Here is a 24,785-nt window from a genome sequence, read left to right as displayed (position 1 = left end):
TTTACTTTTTTGCTTGGGGAATGATGCTGAAGATGTTTGGGGGCTTTAATTTTTAAAATTTTATTGTCAGTTTTTAAGAGATAGAATAAAGAAAGCAAAGCAGAGAAAGAAAAGAATTCCGGTTTTACTTTCTGGTTTCCCTCCAGCAGCTTTGGCTCTGCCCTGGAGGCCGGGGACTGTCCCTGTGCCACCACCCAGAGCTGGCACTGTCCCTGTGCCACCCCCCAGAGCTGGCACTGTCCCTGTGCCACCACCCAGGGCTGGCACTGTCCCTGTGCCACCACCCAAGGCTGGCACTGTCCCTGTGCCATCCCTCAGAGTTGGCACTGTCCCTGTGCCACCACTCAGGGCTGGCACTGTCCCTGTGCCACCACCCATGGCTGGCACTGTCCCTGTGCCACCACCCAGGGCTGGCACTGTCCCTGTGCCACCACCCAGAGTTGGCACTGTCCCTTTGTCACCCCCGATGGCTGGCACTGTCCCTGTGCCATCACCCAGAGCTGGCACTGTCCCTGTGCCACCACCCAGGATGTGGTGACAGGGCTGAGGTGACACAGGGGTGCCACGGGGGTGAAGGGTGACAGAACTGAGACAGGTGACGCAGGGCACAGAGGTGACAAACAGGTGATACAGAACTGAGGGGTGACACAGGGCTGGGAAGTGACATGGGGTGACAAATGGGTGACACAGAACGGAGGGGTGACAAAGAGCTGGGGCTCAGGGGTGACAAAGCGGTGACACAGGACTGAGGGGTGACCAGGACTGAGAGGTGAAAGGGCTGGGAGGTGACACAGGGCACAGAGGTGACACAGGGCTGAGGGGTGACAAAGAGCTCAGAGGTGACACAGGGGTGACACAAGGCTGGGAGGTGACAGAAGTGAGAGTGACACAGGGCACAGAGGTGACACAGAACTGAGAGGTGACACAGGGCTGAGGGGTGACAGAACTGAGGGGTGACACGGGGCTGAGAGGTGACAAACAGGTGACACAGGGCACAGAGGTGGCACAGAACTGAGAGGTGACACAGGGCACAGAGGTGACAAACAGCTCAGAGGTGACACAGGACTGAGGGGTGACACAACTGAGGGGTGACACAGGTGACACGGGGTGAGGGGTGACAGGACTGAGAGGGGACACGGGGCTGAGAGGTGACACAGAACTGAGGGGTGACAAAGAGCTGAGGGGTGACACAGGGCTGGGAGGTGACACAGGGCACAGAGGTGGCACAGAACTGAAGGGTGACACAGGGCACGGAGGTGACACAGAACTGAAGGGTGACACGGGGCTGGGAGGTGACACAGGGCACGGAGGTGACAGAGGGCACAGACGTGACACAGAACTGAGGGGTGACAAAGAGCTCACAGGTGACACAGGGGTGACACAAGGCTGGGAGGTGACAGAAGTGAGAGTGACACAGGGCACAGAGGTGACACAGGGCACAGAGGTGACAAACAGCTCAGAGGTGACAGGACTGAGGGGTGACAGGACTGAGGGTCACAATCCCCATTTTCCGTATTTTTGATCCCCACAGATCCCCTGCTCCCCCACCCTGGCCTGGGGGTGACCCCAGATGTGACCCCAGATGTGACCCCAGATGTGACCCCAGCTGTGACCCCCCAGAACTCCCAGATTTTATTCACTTTTACCAAATCTCAGTCATTTCAAGGGCGTTTTCCCATTTTTTAAGTAATTTTTATTTGACTTCATCCACCAGATCCTGGTCCTTGAGTCCCCCTAAATCCAGAGGTCCCCTCAAATTCCTCCAAGCCCCCCCAATGGATTTTTCATTTCTATTTTCCCAAATTTTGTGAATACAAAGCTTCTCTTCAATATTGCAATTTTATTTTTTTCCCAACCATGCCCCAAAATAATGGGCAATTTAACAATGGGCTCATTTTTCCTAAAAAAATGCTGAATTTAAGGGGAATATTTAAGTGGAAAAAGAAAAAAAATTGGTAAAATTAGATGTGAATTGTGGCTGAAGAGTGAATTCCTCGAGGGAGGGGCTCGGAAATTCACAAAATTGTGGAATTTAAGGGGAATATTTAAGTGGAAAAATTTTTTTTAAAAGGTAAAATTAGATGTGAATTGTGGCTGAAAAGTGAATTTCTCAATTCACAAAAATGCAGAATTTAAGGAGAATATTGAGGCGGAAATATAAAAATAAAAGATTCAATTTGATTGAATTGTGGCTGAAAAGTGAATTCCTCGAGGGAGGGGCTCTGAAATTCACAAAAATGTGGAATTTAAGGGGAATATTTAAGTGGAAAAATTTAAAAAAAGGTAAAATGAGACGTGAATTGTGGCTGAAAAGTGAATTTCTCAAAGGGGCTTTGAAATTCACAAAAAATGCAGAATTTAAGGAGAATATTGAGGTGGAAAAATAAAAATAAAAGATTAAATTCGATTGAATTGTGGCTGAAAAGTGAATTCCTCGAGGAGGGGCTCTGAAATTCACAAAAATGTGGAATTTAAGGGGAATATTTAAGTGGAAAATTTTAAAAAAAGGTAAAATGAGATGTGAATTGTGGGTGAAAATGGGGCTTTGAAATTCACAAAAATGCAGAATTTAAGGAGAATATTGAGGTGGAAAAATAAAAATAAAAGATTCAATTCGATTGAATTGTGGCTGAAAAGTGAATTTCTCAAGGGGGGGCTCTGAAAATCCCAAAACCCAGCAGGAGGGTGAGGAAGGGGGTGGCTCCCACCCCTTTAAATCCCAAAAATGCTTTAAAAAGGGAATTTTTGGGGTGTCCCCATGGCCGTGTCCTCTTGGGGGGGGGTCACCCCCAAAGCCATTGGAGCCCCCAGTTCCCCCAGTTTGGGGTCAATTCCCAGGAATTCTCAGGCCCCAAAGCTGAACCCTAAAGTTGCTGGAGTGGGAAATGAAGGGGGGAAAGGACAAAGGGGCTTCAAGGGGGATGAATTTGGGGGCGCAGTCCTGGGAACCCCAAAAAGGCCCTGCCCAGCCCTGGGGGGAGCAGAGGCAGCTCCAGCCACCCCAGAACCCCAAAAGGATCCCAGGAAACCCCAAAAGGATCCCAGGAAACACCAAAAAGTTCTCAGGAGACCTCAAAAGGATCTCAGGAAACACCAAAAGGATCCCAGGAAACCTCAAAGTGCTCTTAGGGAACCCTAAAAGGTTCTCAGGAAAGCCCAAAAAGTTCTCAGGAGACCCCAAAAGGATCTCAGGAGACCCAAAAGGTTCTAAAGAAACCCCAAAAGGTTCTCAGGAAATCCCAAAAGGCTCTCGGGAAACCCCAAATTCTCTCAGGATACCCCAAAAGGCTCCCAGGAGACCCCAAAAGGTTCTCAAGAGATCCCAAAAGGCTCTCAGGAGATTCCAAAAGGTTCTCAGGAGACCTCAAAAAGTTCTCAGGAAACCCCAAAAGGACCTCAGGAAACCCAAATTCTCCCAGGAAACCCCAAAAGGTTCTCAGGAAATGGCAAAAGGTTCTCAGGGAACCCAAAAAGGATCTCAGGAAACCCCAAATTCTCTCAGGATACCCCAAAAGGCTCTCAAGAGATCCCAAAAGGCTCTCGGGAGACCTCAAAAAGTTCTCAAGAAACCCCAAAAGGTTCTCAGGAAACCCCAAAAGGATCTCAGGAAAGCCCAAAAGGCTCTCAGGAGATCCCAAAGGGCTCCCAGGAGATCCCACAGGGGCCTGGGAGGTCGGTGGGAATTCCAGGGTGCTGCTCAACCCCCAAGGGAGGGCGGGGACATTTAAGACAGTTCAGTGGAGAAAAGAAACGGGAAAAGTGTCCAGGAGGGAGCCAGGGCCAGCAGATCCCACAGGAACATCCAGGAGATCCCACAGGAACATCCTAAAGATCCCACAGGAAGCATCCACCGAATTCCACGGGAACATCCAGCAGATCCCACAGGAACCTCCAGCAGATCCCACAAGAACATCCCAAAGATCTCATGGGAACATCCCAAAGATCTCATGGGAATCATCCACAAAATTCCACGGAAACATCCAGAAGATCTCACAGGAACACCCACCAGATCCCACAGGAGCATCCAGCAGATGCCACAGGAGCATCCAGCAGATCCCATGGGAATCCACCAAATTGCACGGGAACATCCAGAAGATCCCACAGGAACATCCTAAGATCCCAAAGGAAGCATCCACCAAATCCCACAGGAACACCCAGAAGATCCCATGGGAACATCCCGAAGATCTCAGAGGAACATCCAAGAGATCCCACAGGAACCTCCAGCAGATCCAACAAGAACATCCAGCAGATCCCACAGGAACCTCCAGCAGATCCCACAGGAACATCCCAAAGATCCCACAGGAACATCCAGAAGATCCCATGGGAACATCCCGAAGATCTCAGAGGAATATCCAACATATCCCACAGGCATCTCCAGCAGATCCCACAGGAACGTCCAGGAGATCCCATGAGAAGCATCCACCAGATTCCATGGGAACATCCAGGAGATCCCACAGGAACCTCCAGGAGATCCCACAGGAACATCCAGGAGATCCCATGAGAACATTCACCAGATCCCACAGGAACCTCCAGCAGATCCCACACAAACATCCAGGAGATTCCACACAAACATCCAGGAGATCCCATGAGAACATTCACCAGATCCCACACAAACATCCAGGAGATCCCACAGGAACATCCAGGAGATCCCATGAGAATGTTCACCAGATCCCACAGGAACCTCCAGGAGATTCCACACAAACATCCAGGAGATCCCATGAGAACATTCACCAGATCCCACACAAACATCCAGGAGATCCCACAGGAACATTCAGAAGGTCCCACAGGAACCTCCCAAAAACCCCATGGGAAGCATCCACAAAATCCCATGGGAACACCCAAAAGGTCCCACAGGAACCTCCAGAAGACCCAACAAGAACCTCCAGCAGATCCCACAGGAACCTCCAGCAGATCCCACAGGAACAGCCCCAGCTCCGGGAGCCGCTCTCTCCCCCCACAATTAACAAGACACAGTTAATTACTGACCAGCAAAGCCACCACCTCTGCCAGCTGTGCCAGGGGCTGCACAAGGGGGCACAGCCCGAGCTGGGGGGGGACACACGCAGGTGCCACCTGTCACCCCCTGAGAGTCACTGAGTCACTGTGGCAGTGCCAGCTGGGGGGGACACACAGGTGCCACCCTGTCACATCCTGGGTCACTCAGGGCACTGTCACTGCACCAGCTGGGGTGGGACACACGCAGGTGCCACCTGTCACCCCCAGGGTCACTGTGGCAGTACCAGCTGGGGTGGGGGGACACACAGGTGCCACCTGTCACCCCCCCGGTCACTGAGTCACTGTGGCAGTACCAGCTGAGGGGGGGACACACAGGTGCCACCTGTCACCCCCCGGGGTGTCCCTCGGGGATGTCCCTCGGGGGCTGGCGGGGGTCCAGGGCCAGCAGGACCATGCTGTGCGCCAGCAGAGAGGCTTCCGAGGCTGCGGGGACACAGGGACACCGTCAGAGACTGGCACTGGGGACACTGGGGCACCGTCAGAGACTGGCACTGGGGACACTGTGAGAGACTGGCACTGGGGACACAGGGGCACCGTGAGAGACTGGCACTGGGGACACTGGGACACTGGGGGCACAGGGGCACCATCAGAGACTGGCACTGGGGGCACTGGGGACACCGTGAGAGACTGGCACTGGGGGCACTGGGGACACTGGGGACACCCTGAGAGACTGGCACTGGGGACACTGTGAGAGACTGGCACTGGGGACACTGGGGGCACTGGGGGCACAGGGACACTGTCAGAGACTGGCACTGGGGACACAGGGGCACCGTGAGAGACTGGCACTGGGGACACTGGGACACCGTCAGAGACTGGCACTGGGGGCACTGGGGACACCGTGAGAGACTGGCACGGGGGGCACTGGGGACACTGGGGACACCCTGAGAGACTGGCACTGGGGACACAGTGAGAGACTGGCACTGGGGACACTGGGGGCACTGGGGACACAGGGACACTGTGAGAGACTGCTACTGGGGGCACTGGGGGCACTGGGACACCGTGAGAGACTGGCACTGGGGACACTGGGACACCGTCAGAGACTGGCACTGGGGGCACTGGGGACACCGTGAGAGACTGGCACGGGGGGCACTGGGGACACTGGGGACACCCTGAGAGACTGGCACTGGGGACACAGTGAGAGACTGGCACTGGGGACACTGGGGGCACTGGGGACACAGGGACACTGTGAGAGACTGCTACTGGGGGCACTGGGGGCACTGGGACACCCTGAGAGACTGGCACTGGGGGCACTGGGGACACTGGGGACACCCTGAGAGACTGGCACTGGGGGCACCGGGGGCACTGGGGACACTGGGGACACTGGGACACCGTCAGAGACTGGCACTGGGGGCACTGGGGGAGCTGGGATTAGGAGGGGAGTGGCACTGGGGGGCACCATGAGAGACTGGCACAGGCACTGGGGGCACTGGAGGGGCCGGGGTGGGCATGGATGGGGTTCTGGGTGGACTGGGCAGCACTGGGGGCACTGGGAGAGCTGGGACTGGCAGGGGAGTGGCACTGGGGGACACTGGGGTGGGCACAGGTTGTTCTGGGTGGACTGGGAGCCCTGTGGGGGGCACTGGGGGGTTCTGGGGGGACTGGGCAGCACTGAAATAGGAACCTGGCAGACTGGGAGCACTGGGATGGGCACTGGGGCAGCACTGGGATGGGCACTGGGATGGGATAGGAATGGGGAGCACTAGGATGGGTACTGGGGCAGGACTGGGATGGGCACAGGGGGAATACTGGGATGGGAATGGGGAGCACTGGGATGGAAATGGGGGAGAACTGGGATGGGCACTGGGGGAGCACTCAGAGGGGCACTGAGATGGGCACTGGGGGCACTGGGCTGGGCATGGAAGGAGCAATGGGATGGGCATGGCCAGCACTGGGATAGGCACAAGGGGGAGCACTGGGATGGGCACTGGGAGCACTGGGATGGGCATGGGGGGAGAACTGGGCACAGGGGGAGCACTGGGATGGGGACTGGGATGGGCACAGGGGGTCACTGGGGAGCACTGGGATGGGCACTGGGATGGGCACAGAGGGGGCACTGGGATGGGCACAGGGGGTCACTGGGGAGCACTGGGATGGGCACTGGGAGCACTGGGATGGGCATTGGGGGGCACTGGGATGGGCACAAAGGGAGCACTGGAATGGGGACTGGGATGGGCACTGGGGGTCACTGGGGAGCACTGGGATGGGCACTGGGATGGGCACTGGGATGGGCACAGGGGATCACTGGGGAGCACTGGGATGAGCACAGAGGGGGCACTGGGATAGGCACAGGGGGTCACTGGGGAGCACTGGGATGGGCACTGGGATGGGCACTGGGATGGGCACTGGGGAGCACTGGGATGGGCACTGGGAGCACTGGGATGGGCACTGGGATGGGCACTGGGATGGGCACTGGGGAGCACTGGGATGGGCACTGGGAGCACTGGGATGGGCACTGGGGTGGGCACTGGGATGGGCACTGGGATGGGCACGGGCACAGACTCTGCACAGGTGAGGGAGGTGAGCCCAGATGGTGAGGAATCAGCCCAGCAGTGCCACTCCTGTGCCCAGGGAAGGTTTTTGGGGTGCTCCCCCTCCCAGAGGTACCTTGGAGCTCACAGGAGAGCCTGAGCCACTGCTCCAGCCACGCCTGGCACTCGGCCCTGCCCAGGTGAGTGGAGTTCAGCCCACGCAGGTAACAGGCCTGGGGACACACAGACACGGTCAGGGACGGACACACAGACACCAGCACCCCCTGAGGGAGGGGGAGATGTGGAAACAGGCCTGGGGACACACAGACATGGTCAGGGACGGACACACAGACACCAGCACCCCCTCAGGGAGGGGGAGATGTGGAAACAGGCCTGGGGACACACAGACACGGTCAGGGACGGACACACAGACACCAGCACCCCTGAGGGAGGGGGAGATGTGGAAACAGGCCTGGGGACACACAGACACGGTCAGGGACGGACACACAGACACCAGCACCCCCTCAGGGAGGGGGAGACATGGAAACAGGCCTGGGGACACACAGACACGGTCAGGGACGGACACACAGACACCAGGTACCCACCAGGACCCCCTGAGGGAGGGGGAGATGTGGAAACAGGCCTGGGGACACACAGACACAGTCAGGGACGGACACACAGACACCAGCACCCCTGAGGGAGGGGGAGATGTGGAAACAGGCCTGGGGACACACAGACACGGTCAGGGACAGACACACAGACACCAGCACCCACCAGCACCCCCTCAGGGAGGGGGAGATGTGGAAACAGGCCTGGGGACACACAGACACGGTCAGGGACGGACACACAGACACCAGCATCCCTGAGGGAGGGGGAGATGTGGAAACATGGAAACAGGCCTGGGGACACACAGACACGGTCAGGGACGGACACACAGACACCAGGTACCCACCAGGACCCCCTGAGGGAGGGGGAGATGTGGAAACAGGCCTGGGGACACACAGACACGGTCAGGGACGGACACACAGACACCAGCACCCCCTCAGGGAGGGGGAGATGTGGAAACCCTCTGGGAATATTCCTCTGTCTGCTCTGGGCTGCCCTGACTTTGACCCTCACTCATGGAGAGTTTCCTAAACTTCAAGCTAGACTGGAACCCATAAAAATGTGAAATAAATTCTAGAGAGCGGTGTAGGTGAGAAATTGAGGTTTGGGGGTTTTTAGTGGGCAAGATGGAGGGCACAGGGTGGCATCCTGGGCTGCTTCTTCATGGGTTTGGGTGGGATTTTGTAATTGGGCAGAAAAATCTGCATTGGGGGCTCTTTGGGATCAGTTATTGGGTTAAAAATGAAAATAATCCAGGTGCCAAAAGGGGATCAGTTATTGAATTAAAAGGGAAAATAATCCGGGTGTCAAAAGGGAATCAGTTCTTGGGTTAAAAGGGGAAATAATCTGGGTATCAAAAGTGGATCAGTTCTTTGGGATGAGTTCTTGGCTTAAAAGGGAAAATAATCCAGGTGTCAGCTCTTAATTGGATCATTTAGCCTTAAAAGACCTTGTAACAAAATATTGTTGGCCATTTTGTGCCTTGCTGCTGAACTCACAGTAGTGAGGCTGTTTTACTGAAAAAATAAAGAAATAATAATTTAAGAAATAATAAAGAAGAAATAAGAAAGAAATATTAATTTAAGGAATAATAAAGAAGAAATAATAGAGAAATAATAATTTAAGAAATAATAAAGAAGAAATAATAAATAAATCATAATTTAAGAAATAATAAAGAAGAAATTATAAAGAAATAATAATTTAAGGAATAATAAAGAAGAAATAATAAAGAAATAATAATTTAAGAAAAAATAAAAAAGAAATAATTAAGAAATAATTTAAGAAATAATAAACAATAAGTAATACGTAAATAAACAATAAATAATACGTAAATAAACAATAAATAATAAGTATAATAAATAATAACCTGAGCCCAAACATGAACTACCATGTCAAGTGCACAGGAAGAGAAGTGAGGAACCCTTCCCCACCCCAGGTGTGACCCCAGCACCAAAAACCCTTCCCCAGACTGGATCAACTTTGTGTCCCAAGGATCAGTTCTTTGGGATCAGTTATTGGGTAAAAAAGGGAAATAATCAAGGTATCAAAAGGGGATCAGTTCTTTGGGATCAGTTCTTGGGTTAAAAGGGAAAATAATCCAGGAGTCAGCTCTTAATTGGATCATTTAGTCTTAAAAGACCTTGTAACAAAACATTGGTGGCCATTTTGTGCCTTTCTGCTGAACTCACAGTAGTGAGACTGTTTTACTGAAATAATAAAGAAGAAATCATAGAGAAATAATAATTTAAGAAATAATAAAGAAATAATTAAAAAATTAAGAAATAATAAAGAAATAATAATTTAAGAAATAATAAAGAATAATAATAAATATAACAAATAATAACTTGAGCCCAAACATGAACTACCATGTCAAGTGCACAGGAAGAGAAGTGAGGAACCCTTCCCCACCCCAGGTGTGAACTGGATCAACCTTGTGGCCTGAGGATCAGTTCTTTGGGATCAGTTCTTGGGTAAAAAAGGGAAATAATTAAGGTATCAAAAGGGGATCAGTTCTTGGGTTAAAAGGGAAAATAATCCAGGAGTCAGCTCTTAATTGGATCATTTAGCCTTAAAACACCTTGCAACAAAACATTGTTGGCAATTTTGTGCCTTGCTGCTGAACTCACGGTAGTGAGGCTGTTTTACTGAAATAATAAAGAAGAAATCATAGAGAAATAATAATTTAAGAAATAATAAAGAAGAATAATAAATATAATAAATAATAACTTGAGCCCAAACATGAACTACCATGTCAAGGGGCCAGAGAAACCAACAGGAAGAGAAGTGAGGACCCTTCCCCACCCCAGGTGTGCACCAAAAACCCTTGCCCAGACTGGATCAGCCTCGTGCCCCAGGCCCTGCAGGTGCCACCTGGGGTGCCCCAAGGCTGGCACGGGTGTGCTGAGGCGCGCTCACCGCTCGGAGCTCCTCCTCAGAGAGCTGTGCCAGCCCCAGGTGCAGCAGGGCGTGGTCCAGGTGCTGGATCTCCAGGACGTGGCTGCGCAGGCGGCGCCGCAGGAGGAAGGCGGGCAGGTGAGGGGTCAGGAACAGCACCTGGCTCAGGGCTCTCTGTGCACGACAAGGAGGGCACCTGTGGGTGCCTGCAGCTCTCCTCACTCACCTTCCCACCCAGCACGGTGTCCTTCCCCAGGTGGATGGGGGAATTTGAAATAAAATCAATGCCCAAGGTCTCTGCCACCCTCCCTTTAAAGGATGGACAGCACAGGGCTACAGCAAGCTCAGATCTGAAATTTTAGAAACTTGAGTGCCACAATGGTGGCTCAGCCCTGCTGCAGGGCCAGCTGTGGTTCTGCTGGAGCAGGGATCCTGCACAAGGGAGGAGTTTCCCTCTGCAGCTCCAGGGGTCCTGGAGATGGATGCTCCAGGTAATACCTGGCTCTGTGCAGGACAAGGAGGGCACCTGTGGGTGCCTGCAGCTCTCCTCACTCACCTTCCCACCCAGCACGGTGTCCTTCCCCAGGTGGATGGGGGAATTTGAAATAAAATTTCTGCCACCCTCCCTTTAAAGGATGGACAGCACAGGGATTGCTTTTGATACAGCAAGCTCAGATGCGAAATTTTAGAAACTTGAGTGCCACAGTGGTGGCTCAGCCCTGCTGCAGTGCCAGCTGTGGTTCTGCTGAGGCAGGGATCCTGCTCTGAAGCTCTGAAGCTCCAGGGCTGCTGGAGATGGATGCTCCAGGTAGTACCTGGCTCTGTGCAGGACAAGGAGGGCACCTGTGGGTGCCTGCAGCTCTCCTCACTCACCTTCCCACCCAGCACGGTGTCCTTCCCCAGGTGCAGGAGTGAATTTGAAATAAAATCAATGCCCAAGGTCTCTGCCATCCTCCCTTTAAAGGATGGACAGCACAGGGATTGCTTTTGATACAGCAAGCTCAGATCTGAAATTTTAGAAACTTGAGTGTCAGCAAGGTGTCCTTCCCCAGGTGGATGGGGGAATTTGAAATAAAATTTCTGCCACCCTCCCTTTAAAGGATGGACAGCACAGGGATTGTTTTTGATACAGCAAGCTCAGATCTGAAATTTTAGAAACTTGAGTGCCACAATGGTGGCTCAGCCCTGCTGCAGTGCCAGCTGTGGTTCTGCTGGAGCAGGGATCCTGCACAAGGCTCTGAAGCGCCAGGGCTGCTGGAGATGGATGCTCTAGGTAATACCAACCTCAGCCCTTCAGGTGTTTCAGGCAAAAAAAAAAAACAAACCAGGAAAAAAGACAATAAAAGCCAAGGATTTGATTTAAATAACACCAGGGTGGGATCCAGGTGTGGCAGGTCCTGGCTCAGGTGACACCTGTGACAGTCTGGCCAGTGCAGGGGGGCAGCACCACCCCAGAACTTCCCAGAACATTCTGGGAATGCAATGGAGGAGAAAGCTGCTCCTCTGGGAATGCAGGGGGAAAGGCTGCTGGGGTGTCCCAAACCTCAGATTGTATCCAGGCAGGAATGTTTGAAACCTCAGATTGTATCCAGGCAGGAATGTTTGAAATCTCAGATTCTGTCTAGGTAGGAATGTTTGGCTCCTCCCCTGGGTGGAGCATCTCCCAATGGGATGCTGTAATTCTTATCAGCCATGCAGGGACCCTCCCTGGCCCATGAACAGAAGGTAATTAATAATTAATGGCCCATGAACAGAAGATATCTGTTAGAGCTAGGAGACTTCTCTTCTGTTCATTGGGCAGTTTTCTTTATGTCTTCCACAACCAATCCTCCCTCCGGGGAGATATCTCCTGTTCACGGGCCATTAATTATTAATTACCTTCTGTTCATGGGCCAGGGAGGGTCCCTGCATGGCTGATAAAATTCCATCATCCCACTGGGAGATGCTCCACCCAGGGGAGGAGCCAAACATCCCTACCTGGATACAATCTGAGGTTTCAAACATTCCTACCTGGACAGAATCTGAGATTTCAAACATTCCCGCCTGGATCTAATCTGAGATTTCAAACATTCCTACCTGGATACAATCTGATATTTCAAACATTCCTACCTGGATACAATCTGAGATTTCAAACATTCCTACCTGGATACAATCTGAGGTTTGGGACACCCCAGCAGCCTTTTCCCCCTGCATTCCCAGAGGAGCAGATTTCTCCTCCACTGCATTCCCAGAATGTTCTGGGAAGTTCTGGGGTGGTGCTGCCCCCCTGCATTGGCCAGACTGTCCCAGGTGTCACCTGAGCCAGGACCTGCCACACCTGGATCCCACCCTGGTGTTATTTAAATCAAATTTTTTTTGTCTTTTCTCCTGTTTTTTTTGCCTGAAACACCTGAAGGGCTGAGGTTGGTATTACCTGGAGCATCCATCTCCAGCAGCCCTGGAGCTGCAGAGGAAAACTCCCCCCTTGTGCAGGATCCCTGCTCCAGCAGAACCACAGCTGGCACTGCAGGAGGGCTGAGCCCCCATGGGATGGGGCTGTGCCACCACCCTGACACACAGGGGGACAGGGCCTGCTCTCACTCTGGCAGGGTTGGTTTCTATCACTGCACTGTTTATTTTATTTTATTTTATTTTATTTTATTTTATTTTATTTTATTTTTTTTTTTTTTTTTTTTTATTTTTATTTTATTTTTATTTTAATTTTGGTTTTATTTTATTTTTATTTCATTTTTAATTGTTTTTTTTAATTTTAATTTTCTTCCCTAATAAAGAACTGTTATTCCTGCTCCCCTCTCTTTGCCTGGGAGCCCCTTAATTTCAAAATTATAACAATTCAGAGTGAGAGGGTTTCCATTTTCCATTCCAGGAGAGGTTCCTGCCTTCCTCAGCAGACACCTGGCTTTTCAAACCACGACAACTGCCATGAAGTTGTGAGCTTCTGATATCACTCAATTTTTTGCTGGTTTTTGGTACCTTTACCACACTGCAGTGAATCTCTGCAGAAAGTGTGAAATATTCTTTTTAAACCTGCTGCTTGCAGCACGTCTTTCAAAAAACCCAAACAAAGCACCCTGTGCTTTTCTGACCATTTTGGTTCATCTTGGGTTCATTTTGTGACCATTTTGGGTTCATTTTGTGACCATTTTAGCTCATCTTGGGTTCATTTTTTGAGCATTTCAGCTCATCTTGGGTTCACTTTGTGACCATTTTGGTTCATCTCGAGTTCATTTTGTGACCATTTTGGTTCATCTTGGGCTCATTTTGTGACCATTTTGGCTCATCTCAGGTTCATTTTGTGACCATTTTGGTTCATTTTGGGTTCACTTTGTGACCATTTTGGGTTCATCTCGGGTTCATTTTGTGACCATTTTTGCTCATCTCATGTTCATTTTTTGATCATTTTAGTTCATCTCGGGTTCATTTTGTGACCATTTTTTGGACCATGCTGTTCTATTGTTAGATGGAAGCTTCTGGAAGCTGACTGACCACCAGAAGCCCATTCAGATGATCCCATTACCCCCTGAATGCCCATTCAGCCTCTTCCACCTGCCCACCTGGCTCCAACCCATCCCAGAACACTTCCATGGGTGGGGAAATCCCTCCCAGTGCCTTCCCACCTCCACAGGGAGAAATTCCTTCCCCAAATCCCCCTCTGGATTCATTCCCAGCAGCTCCACATCCTCCTAATGCCGGGGGCACCCCCAGCTGCAGGTGGGGTCTCACCTGAGCCCCCCTCACCTGCTGCCACAGTGCCCAGGACCCCAGATACCCCCAGGCATGGAGATCCCACCCAGCCCAGGGCACCTCTGCAGCTTTCCCTCTGCCCCTGGGCTGGTTTTGGGGCACACCTGAGCAGGTGAACACCTGAACTCACCACGTGATCCACCTGGAGCCTGTTGAGCACCAGCAGAGAGCCCGAGAACAAACTCCTCACAGCCAGGAGCTGGGCCAGGTGGGGCCGGGCACCTCCCTGCACCTGAAAGAGCCCCAGGAGAGCACAGGTGACACTCAGACAGGTCAAAGCCTCAGGTTTGAGGCATTTTTCACATTCTGTGCTGCTTTAGTGGATGGGTCTGAGCTTCATATTATGGGATGGGGAGCTCTGTTCGCCAGAGCAGGGAGACAAAACTGCTCTAGCTGGGGACCAAGGACAAATAATCCAAATCTCAGGCCCAAGAGCATAAATAAAGGTGAATTGAGGAGAAAAAACCAAGAAGAATGGGAATATAAATTTATGGGAGCATAAATAAAGGTGAATTGAGGAGAAAAAACCAAGAAGAATAGGACCTCATAAGCTAAAGCTGTAATTGAACAATTAACTCCAATATGCAAACAGAGCAAAACTTATAAAAGTGAGAGACCCCGTGACTGGGCATTCACTTTGTGACCATTTTGGTTCATCTTGGGTTCATTTTTGACCATTTTGGTTCATTTTGTGACCATTTTGGGTTCATTTTGTGACCATTTTGGTTCATCTTGGGTTTAAGTAACTCTGTCAATGGTTTTTCTTTTGTGACCATTTTGGGCTCATTTTGTGACCATTTTGGGTTAATTTTTTGACCATTTTTGGGTTCATCTTGGGCTCATTTTTTGACCATTTTGGGTTCATCTTGGGTTCATTTTGTGACCATTTTGGGTTCATCCTGGGTGTAACTAACTCTGTCAGCAGTTTTTCTTTTGTGACCATTTTGGGCTCATTTTGTGACCATTTTGGGTTAATTTTTTGACCATTTTTGGGTTCATCTTGGGCTCATTTTTTGACCATTTTGGGTTCATCTTGTGACCATTTTGGGTTCATCCTGGGTGTAACTAACCCTGTCAGCGGTTCTTCTTTTGCATTATCGCACCTACTTTGTGTTTTTTCCCCTTTTCCTAATAAATCCTATTTCTGACCAGGAGTCTCTCCGTGGTTTTCCTTTAAACCAGAACACGCAGTGTGGCAGTGGTGGGGGCACAGACCTGGTCACAGAGCTGCAGGAGGAGCTGCTGGGGCTGTGCCTGGGGCAGGGAGCGCGCTGCCCGCGCCAGCGCCCGCAGCACGGCCGGGTGCGAGGCCCTGCGGCGGCAGTCGTAGGCATCCAGGAACTCCAGCTGCTGCCTGGGCGTCCAGAAGTGCCTGATCAGGAGCTGCCGAGGGAAGAAATACCTGGGGAGAGGCAGGAGAGGAGATTCAGGGAGGAAAAGGCAGAGCAGGGGGTTCCAGGGGGCTCCAGGGGGTTCACTCTTTCTAATCTGGAGATATTTCTGCCCTCCTCGAATTTGCATTAATCCAGGAGAAGTTTCCCTCATGAAATGAGGCTGGATGTGAGCTGGGAGTGGCAGTGAGTGGAGCTGCCACAGGAATTTGAGTGTCCTTGATTTTCTTGGAGTTTTTAGATCCTCCTGAATCTCCTCCTCAGGCACCCAGGAACTCCACCTGGGCATCCAGAAGTGCCTGATCAGGAGCTGCTGAGGGAAGAAAATATCTGGGAAAAGGCAGGAGAGGGGATTCAGGGAGGAAAAGGCAGAGCAGGGGGTTCCAGGGAGCTCCAGAGGCTTCCAGGGGGTTCGCTCTTTCTTTTCTGGAGATATTTCTGCCCTCCTCAAATTTGCATTAATCCAGAAATTTTCTTCATGAAATGAATCTGGATGTGAGCTGGGAGTGGCAGTGAGTGGAGCTGCCACAGGAATTTGAGTGTCCTTGATTTTCTTGGAGTTCCTAAACCCTCCTGAATCTCCTCCTCAGGCATCCAGAAGTGCCTGATCAGGAGCTGCTGAGGGAAGAAAATATCTGGGAAAAGGCAGGAGAGGGGATTCAGGGAGGAAAAGGCAGAGCAGGGGGTTCCAAGGGATTCTGGGGGGTTCGCTCTTTCTAATCTGGAGATATTTCTGCCCTCCCTGAATTTGCATTAATCCAGAAATTTTCCTCATGAAATGAGGCTGGATGTGAGCTGGGAGTGGCAGTGAGTGGAGCTGCCACAGGAATTTGAGTGTCCTTGATTTCCTTGGAGTTTTTAGACCCCCCTGAATCTCCTCCTCAGGCACCCAGGAACTCCACCTGGGCATCCAGAAGTGCCTGATCAGGAGCTGCTGAGGGAAGAAATACCTGGGAGAGGAGAGGAGAGGGGATTCAGTGAGGAAAAGGCAGAGCAGGGGGTTCCAGGGGATTCTGGGGGATTCACTCTTTCTAATCTGGAGATATTTCTGCCCTCCCTGAATTTGCATTAATCCAGAAATTTTCCTCATGAAATGAGGCTGGATGTGAGCTGGGAGTGGCAGTGAGTGGAGCTGCCACAGGAATTGGAGTGTCCTTGATTTTCTTGGAGTTCCTAGACCCTCCTGAATCTCCTCCTCAGGCATCCAGAAGTGCCTGATCAGGAGCTGCCGAGGGAAGAAATACCTGGGGAGAGGCAGGAGAGGGGATTCAGGGAGGAAAAGGCAGAGCAGGGGGTTCCAGGGGATTCTGGGGGATTCACTCTTTCTAATCTGGAGATATTTCTGCCCTCCTCGAATTTGCATTAATCCAGGAGAAGTTTCCCTCATGAAATGAGGCTGGATGTGGGCTGGGAGTGGCAGTGAGTGGAGCTGCCACAGGAATTCGAGTGTCCTTGATTTCCTTGGAGTTTTTAGACCCTCCTGAATCTCCTCCTCAGGCACCCAGGAACTCCACCTGGGCATCCAGAAGTGCCTGATCAGGAGCTGCTGAGGGAAGAAAATATCTGGGAAAAGGCAGGAGAGGGGATTCAGGGAGGAAAAGGCAGAGCAGGGGGTTCCAGGGGGGCTCCAGGGACTTCCAGGGGGTTCGCTCTTTCTTTTCTGGAGATATTTCTGCCCTCCTCGAATTTGCATTAATCCAGAAATTTTCCTCATGAAATGAGGCTGGATGTGGGCTGGGAGTGGCAGTGAGTGGAGCTGCCACAGGAATTAGAGTGTCCTTGATTTTCTTGGAGTTTTTAGACCCTCCTGAATCTCCTCCTCAGGCATCCAGAAGTGCCTGATCAGGAGCTGCTGAGGGAAGAAAATATCTGGGAAAAGGCAGAAGAGGAGATTCAGGGAGGAAAAGGCAGAGCAGGGGGTTCCAGGGGATTCTGGGGGATTCACTCTTTCTAATCTGGAGATATTTCTGCCCTCCTCGAATTTGCATTAATCCAGGAGAAGTTTCCCTCATGAAATGAGGCTGGATGTGGGCTGGGAGTGGCAGTGAGTGGAGCTGCCACAGGAATTCGAGTGTCCTTGATTTCCTTGGAGTTTTTAGACCCTCCTGAATCTCCTCCTCAGGCACCCAGGAGCTCCTCCTGGGCATCCAGAAGTGCCTGATCAGGAGCTGCTGAGGGAAGAAAATATCTGGGAAAAGGCAGGAGAGGGGATTCAGGGAGAGAAAGGCAGAGCAGGGGGTTCCAAGGGATTCTGGGGGGTTCGCTCTTTCTAATCTGGAAATATTTCTGCCCTCCCTGAATTTGCATTAATCCAGAAATTTTCCTCATGAAATGAGGCTGGATGTGGGCTGGGAGTGGCAGTGAGTGGAGCTGCCACAGGAATTCGAGTGTCCTTGATTTTCTTGGTGTTCTTACACCCTCCTGAATCCAGCACTCAGCTCCCAGAGCTGGCATTGCCAATCCAGCACTCAGCTCATCAAGGCCATTGGAACATAATTTGTGTTTTAATTTTTTTAATTTGTGCTAAATTATGAAAGAAGAGGCTGAGAAACTGAATACCAGGACAGCAAGAACTGGATAGCAGAGATATTAAGATATTAAGAACATTGATTATGCTAAATTAAAAAGAAGAGGCTGAGAAACTGAATACCAGGACAGCAAGAACTGGATAACAGAAATATTAAAATATTAAGATATTAAAATATTAAGAACATAAATTATGGTAAATCAAGAAAGAAGAGCCTGAGAAACTGAATACCAAGTCTGCAAGGACTGGATAATGGAGATATTAAATATTAAGAACACAAATGGTGCTACATTAAAAAGAAGAGGCTGAGAAACTGAATACCAGGACAGCAAGAACTGGATAACAGAGATTGTAAGATCTGTGTCTCTAGATATTAAGATATTAAGAACATAAATTGTGCTAAATCATGAAAGAAGATGCTGAGAAACAGAATCCCAGGACCACAAGAACTGGATAACAGAGGGCTGTGAAACACTTGGACTGTAACCAATCACTTCAATCTGAGAAATGCAGGCAGAAAATGAGGGAACAAGACAAAGGCAGCAATCCAGAAGTGTAATTGTGTGTAATGTAAGCAATAAATGGTTTCTGCTTGATCATATTGGTTACTTGCTAAGGAGTCCTGGATTTCCCACAATATTTGTTCTTACAGTGAGAGATTCCTGCCTCTAAAAACCCCAACTGCAGGGAATTTGGGGCTCAGTGAGCCCAGGGAAGGTTGGGTATTCACATCAGGACAATTCCTGCACCTAAAAACCCCAACTGCAGGGAATTTGGGATTTGTTCTTACAGTGAGAGATTCCTGCCTTTAAAAACCCCAGCTTTGGGGTTTGGGACACAAAATCTGGGAGTCATGGAGCCCAGGGCTGGGTACTCACACCAAGACAATTCCTGCACCTAAAAACCCCAACTGCAGGGAATGTGGAGCTCAGGGCACCCTGGTGTTCACATCAGGACAATTCCTGCCTCTAAAAACCCTAACTGCACAAAATTTGGGGCTCAGCAAGCCCAGGAAGGGCTGGGTACTCACATCAGGACAATTCTTGCCCCTAAAAACCCCAAACTGCAGGGAATTTGGGGCTCAGGGAGCCCAAGAAACACCCCAATACTCACACCAAGACAATTCCTGCCCCTAAAATCCCCAACTGCAGGGAATTTGGGATTTGTTCTTACAGTGAGAGATTCCTGCCTTTAAAAACACCAGCTTTGGGGTTTGGGACACAAAATCTGGGAGTCATGGAGCCCAGGGCTGGGTACTCACACCAAGACAATTCCTGCACCTAAAAACCCCAACTGCAGGGAATTTGGGATTTGTTCTTACAGTGAGAGATTCCTGCCTTTAAAAACCCCAACTGCACAAAATTTGGGGCTCAGGGAGCCCAGGGAAGGTTGGGTATTCACATCAGGACAATTTCTGCCCCTAAAAACCCCAACTGCAGGGAATTTGGGATTTGTTCTTACAGTGAGAGATTCCTGCCCCTAAAAACCCCAACTGCAGGGAATTTGGGATTTGTTCTTACAGTGAGAGATTCCTGCCTTTCAAAACGCCAGCTTTGGGGATTGGGACACAAAATTTGGGGTTCGGGGAGCCCAGGGCTGGGTACTCATATCAGGACAATTTCTGCCCCTAAAAACCCCAACTGCAGGGAATTTGGGATTTGTTCTTACAGTGAGAGATTCCTGCCCCTAAAAACCCCAACTGCAGGGAATTTGGGATTTGTTCTTACAGTGAGAGATTCCTGCCTTTCAAAACGCCAGCTTTGGGGTTTGGGACACAAAATTTGGGGCTCGGGTACTCACATGAGCAGCAGCACCAGGAAGTTGGCGAAGGGGGGGATGGCGATGATCCCGATGGGAATGGCCTTGAGCACGTCCCTGCGGAACTGCCCCGGGGGCAGGGGGACAGCGTCAGCACCCGCCTCCAAAAAACCCCAAAAAAACCAAATTCCCCCTCCCCGGGGGCTGGGTGCAGCTCCCAGTGCCTGGGTTTGGGCAGGGAAGGGGACCCAGAGGGGCTGGAGCCGCTGCCTGCAGGCAGAGGGGGCAGGGATGGGGCAGAGATGGGGCAGGGATGGGGCAGAAAGGGGGGGCAGAAAGATGGGGGGCAGAAAGATGGGGGGCAGAAAGATGGGGCTGAGGGGAAGCTGAGATGAGGCTGAGGGGAGATGGGGCAGACATGGGACAGAGAGGAGGCAAAAAGGGAGGCAAAAAGGGAGGCAGAGATGACGCTGAGGGGAGGGCTGAGGGGAGCGAGGCTGACATGAGGCAGAGATGAGGCTGAGATGGGGCAGGGATGGGGCAGGGATGGGGCTGAGGGGTGAGAGAGGGGAGCCAGAGGTGAGGGGAGGCAGAAGTGAGGCAGAGATGAGGCCGAGGGGAGATGAGGCAGAGATGAGGCAGAAAGGGGGCAGATATGGGGCAGAGAGAGATGGGGCAGAGGGAAGGCTGAGGTGAGATGAGGCAAAGATGGGGCACAGGGGAGGCAGAGATGAAGCAGAGATGGGGCACAGGGGAGGCAGGGATGAGGCTGAGGGGAGATAAGGCAGAGATGGGGCTGAGATGGGGCTGAGGTGACACTGAGATGGGGCAGGGATGGGGCAGGAGGGAGGGCTGAGGGCTGAGACAGGGGAGCCAGAGGTGAGGGGAGATGAGGCAGAGGTGAGGCAGGGATGGGGCTGAGGGGAGGGCAGAGGGAAGATGGGGCAGAGATGAAGCAGAGAGGAGGCAAAAAGAGGGCAGAGATGGGCAGAGGGGAGCCAGAGATAAAGCAGAAATGAGGCTGAGGTGGAGCAGAGGGAAGATGGGGCAGAGATGAAGCAGAGATGAGGCAGAGGGGAGGCAGAAAGGGGGCAGAGGGGAGGCTGAGGTGACACAGAGATGAGGCAGAGGGGAGGCAGGGGTGAGGCAGAGATGGGGCAGAGGGGAGGGCTGAGACAGAGGAGCCAAAGGTGAGGGGAGGCTGAGGGGAGGCTGATGAGGCTGAGGTGGGGCAGAGAGAAGGCAGAGGGGAGGTGAGGCTGAGGAGGCAGAAGGGAGATGAGGGAGAGATGAGGCAGAAGGGAAGCAGAGGGGAGGTGAGGCAGAGATGGGGCAGAGGGGATGCAGGGATGGGGCAGGGATGGGGCAGGGATGGGGCAGGGATGGGGCAGGGATGGGGCAGGGATGGGGCAGGGATGGGGCAGGGATGGGGCAGGGATGGGGCAGGGATGGGGCAGGGATGGGGCAGAAGGGAGAGGAGGCAGAGGTGAGGCAGAAAGGGGGCAGAGATGAGGCTGAGGGGAGGCAGAGATGAGACAGAGGAGAGGCAAGAGGAAGCTGAGGCAGGGATGAGGCTGAGGGGAGATGAGGCAGAGATGAAGCAGGGATGAGGCTGAGGGGAGGCAGAGATGAAGCAGGGATGAGGCTGAGGGGAGATGAGGCTGAGATGATGCAGAGATGAGGCTGAGGGGAGGCAGAGATGAGGCTGAGGGGAGGCAGGGATGAGGCAGGGATGAGGCTGAGGGGAGATGAGGCAGAGATGAAGCAGAGATGAAGCAGAGATGAGGCTGAGATGAGGCTGAGCTGAGGCTGAGATGAGGCAGGGATGAGGCAGGGATGAGGCAGAGGGCAGATGAAGCAGAGATGAAGCAGGGATGAAGCAGGGATGAAGCAGAGATGAAGCAGAGATGAAGCAGAGATGAAGCAGAGATGAAGCAGAGATGAAGCAGAGATGAAGCAGGGATGAAGCAGGGATGAAGCAGGGATGAAGCAGAGATGAAGCAGAGATGGTGCAGGGGGTCCCAGCTGACCTGGCGCAGGCGCTCCATGTCCCTGTACGGGAGCTGCTGCGGGCTCAGCTGCAGCTGGGCCATCCTAGCCCTGATCCTCCTGATCTCCTGCACCTCCAGGAACAGCGCCTGCACCCCTGCAGGGACAGGGCTCCCTCAGGAGCACAGCCCCCAGGCAGGGATGGCTGCTGCAGCCACTGCCCCACTCCAAAACTCCTCCTTCTGACAGCTGGGACCTCTTTGGGGACCCAGACATTCACACTCCCCCACCAGCAACCCTTTTCCTTGGGACACCTCTTTTTGGAGCTTTCAAACCCCCTTTTTTGGACCCACATGTTTGAACTCCCCACCTCTTGGGACACCTCTTTTTAGAACACCCCCAAAATAGTGGGTTTTTCACACCCCCTTTTCCTGACCCACTCCCTGGGACCCCTTTTTGGAAAAGATACCCCTTTTTGGAACATCCCACCCCCTTTCAGACCCATTCATTGTTTTGGACCCATCCCCTAGGACCCCATTTGGGACCCAGATGTTTGTGCTCCCCTTTTTCAGCACTCATCCCTTGGGACACCCCTTTTTAGAACACCCCAAAAAAAAAGTGGTGTTTTCACACCCCCTTTTCTTGACCCACCCCCTCGGACCCCCCATTTGGGACCCAAAAATCAGCACCCCTCTTTCTTGGGATACCCCTTTTTGGAACACCCCACCCTCTTTCAGCCCCGCCCCCCCCCCATTTTTGGGACCCCCCTTTCAGTTCCTCCTTTTTTAGACCCCCCCCTTTTTCAGCCCCCCTCTTTCAGGACCCTCATTTCTGGGACTCCCCTTTGAGCCCCTCTCCTTTTTAGGACCCCCTTTTGGGACCCTGCCTTTTTGGGACCACCCCCTTTTTTGGGGGGGCCTTCCTTTGAGCACCCCCTTTTCAGATCCCCTTTTTTGGGGCCCCTCTTTCTGCTCCCCCTTTTCAGACTCCCTTTTGAGCCCTCCATTTTTGGGACTCCCCCTTTCAGTCCCCCCTTTTCGGGACCCCCTTTGAGTCCCCTATTTTTAGGACCCCAATTTGAGCACTCCCTTTTTGGGACCCCCTTTTTTTGGACCCCTCCTTTGAGCCCCCCCTTTTTTGGACCCCCATTTTCGGTCCCCTCCTTTTTGAAACCTCCCCTTTCAGGACCCCCTTTGAGCCCCCCATTTTTGGGACCCCCCTTTCAGTTCCCCAATTTTTTAGACCCCCTTTGAGCCTCCCCTTTTTTAGACCCCCCCCTTTCTGCCCCCTCTTTTTGGGTCCCCATTTTGGGTCCCCCTTTGGGCACTGACCGTTTTTGAAGGTGCTGTGCAGGAGGTAGAAGCGGGGCCAGCTCCTCTCCAGGTACCGCTCGTAGCGGGCGCTCACCCGCCGGGCAGCGGCGGCCACGGCGGCCACGAGGGCGCGGGAGGCGGCGCGGGAGGAGAGCGAGCGCACCGGGGAACGCAGCGGGGACCTGCGGCGGCAGCGCCGGGTCAGCGCCGGGCACACCGGGCACCGGCAGCACCGAACACACCGGGAACCGGCAGCGCCGGACACACCGGGGACCTGCGGCGGCAGCCCCGGGTCAGCGCCGGGCACACCGGGCACCGGCAGCGCCGGACACACCGGGAACCGGCAACGCCGGACACACGGGGAACCAGGAGCCCCGCACGCACCGGGAACCGGCAGCGCCGGACACACCGGGAACCGGCAGCCCCAGCTCCGAACGCACCGGGCACCGGCAGCCCCGCGTCACCTCCGCACACACCGGGGACCGGCGGCTGCAGCTCCGAACACACCAGGGACCGGCGGCCCCGAGTCAGCCCCAGGTCAGCACCGGACACACCGGGCACCGACAGCCCCGAACACACCGGGGACCTGCGGCGGCAGCCCCGGGTCAGCACCGGACACACCGGGCACCGTCAGCCCCACGTCAGCACTGAACCCACCGAGAACCGGTGCCCGCAGCTCTGAACCCACTGGGCACCGGCAGCCTCGCGTCAGCCCGGAACTCACCGGGCACCGTCAGCCCCGCGTCAACCCCGAACTCACCGGCTCCCCCAGCCCCGCGTCAGCCCCGGCCGCGTTCGGGGCTCCCGGAGAGGGGAACGGGCAGCTGGGAGCGCCCCGGGGCAGGGCTGGGGTGGGAATCGCGGCCCAGGGGGATTGAGGAGCCCCGGGTGGTTCCGGGATTCCCGGGCCGTGCTCGGCAGAGCGGTACCGGGCGGTACCGGCAGGGAACAGCGGCGCGGTAACGGAGAGGGGGTGCGGTAACGGGGGGCACAGAGGGCTCGGAAACAGCGCGGGGGAACACGGGGGGAACCGGAGAGGACGAGGGGGGTGAAGGGGAGCGGTGTTTGGCGGGGGATCAGGACAGCGCTCGGTTTCGGTCGGTGTTTAACGGGGGGGCCGCGGGTGTTTGGGGCTCCCTGAGGGCAGCGGGTCCCGGCCGGCCCCGCGGGGGTCCCCGCTCACCTGGGCACGGCCGGAGCGAGCGGCGGCGGAATCCGGCCCCGAGGGGGGCTCAGGGCAGCGGGGCCGAGGCGCCAGAGCGGCCCCCGGGCCGCGGCCACGGGCAGCGCCATCTTGGGCCGGCGGTCACGTGAGGCGCTGAGCGCTGATTGGCTGCCGCGCCGGAAGTGCCGCGGACCGCACCCATTGACCTCAGCCCACCGCACCCACTGACCACGCCCACTGACCACACCCAGACCACACCCATTCGTCACTCCCACTGATCACGCCAACTGACCACACCCAGACAACACCCATTGATCACTCCCGCTGACCACGCCCACTGACCACACCCAGACCACACCCATTTGACCACTCCCGCCGACCACGCCCACTAACCACACCCACTTCTCCCTGTAG

The 24,785-nt window shown here is 53.4% G+C and overlaps 1 protein-coding gene and 1 long non-coding RNA gene across 10 annotated transcripts; one reads left to right on the top strand and one right to left on the bottom strand.

The window, feature by feature from the left end:
* Positions 1-1,670: 1,670 nt before the first annotated feature.
* Positions 1,671-24,726, bottom strand: LETMD1 (LETM1 domain containing 1). 9 transcript variants are annotated; one of them, XM_071456125.1, is made up of 11 exons: positions 24,390-24,726; positions 23,225-23,388; positions 21,935-22,050; positions 19,947-20,029; positions 15,444-15,630; positions 14,359-14,460; positions 10,506-10,658; positions 7,621-7,717; positions 4,903-5,439; positions 4,440-4,858; positions 1,671-4,372 (listed from the first exon to the last, which is right to left on the bottom strand). In XM_071456125.1, the coding sequence occupies exons 1-9, from the start codon at positions 24,497-24,499 to the stop codon at positions 5,342-5,344; spliced, it is 1,110 nt and encodes a 369-aa protein (XP_071312226.1). In that variant the 5' UTR covers positions 24,500-24,726; the 3' UTR covers positions 1,671-4,372; positions 4,440-4,858; positions 4,903-5,341. The 9 variants fall into 9 exon arrangements, with proteins under 9 accessions (XP_071312226.1, XP_071312229.1, XP_071312228.1 ...); XM_071456128.1 differs by having other exon boundaries at positions 1,671-4,262; XM_071456127.1 differs by having other exon boundaries at positions 4,462-4,858.
* On the top strand, positions 9,285-9,931 carry LOC139604853 (uncharacterized). The gene is made up of 3 exons (XR_011684121.1): positions 9,285-9,395; positions 9,441-9,573; positions 9,649-9,931. It is a non-coding gene; the product is annotated as an uncharacterized lncRNA (long non-coding RNA).
* Positions 24,727-24,785: the final 59 nt, after the last annotated feature.

This window comes from Agelaius tricolor, unplaced genomic scaffold (genome assembly GCF_023055355.1).
Source record: "Agelaius tricolor isolate 1412-34295 unplaced genomic scaffold, bAgeTri1.0.p SCAF_55, whole genome shotgun sequence".
Classification (NCBI taxonomy): domain Eukaryota; kingdom Metazoa; phylum Chordata; class Aves; order Passeriformes; family Icteridae; genus Agelaius; species Agelaius tricolor.
The sequence above is the reverse complement of the archived record's forward strand: the minus strand, read 5'-3'. Positions and strand labels throughout refer to the sequence as shown.

Excerpts from the sequence above, each read along its gene's own strand:
- LETMD1 (XM_071456119.1), bottom strand. The coding sequence starts at position 24,499 with ATGGCGCTGCCCGTGGCCGCGGCCCGGGGGCCGCTCTGGCGCCTCGGC. Across the intron at positions 15,631-19,946 it reads TTCCTGGTGCTGCTGCTCAT|GTATTTCTTCCCTCGGCAGC; the intron begins GTGAGTACCCGA and ends GCCTCTCCCCAG. Across the intron at positions 10,659-14,358 it reads GGCTCCAGGTGGATCACGTG|AGAGCCCTGAGCCAGGTGCT; the intron begins GTGAGTTCAGGT and ends TGTCGTGCACAG.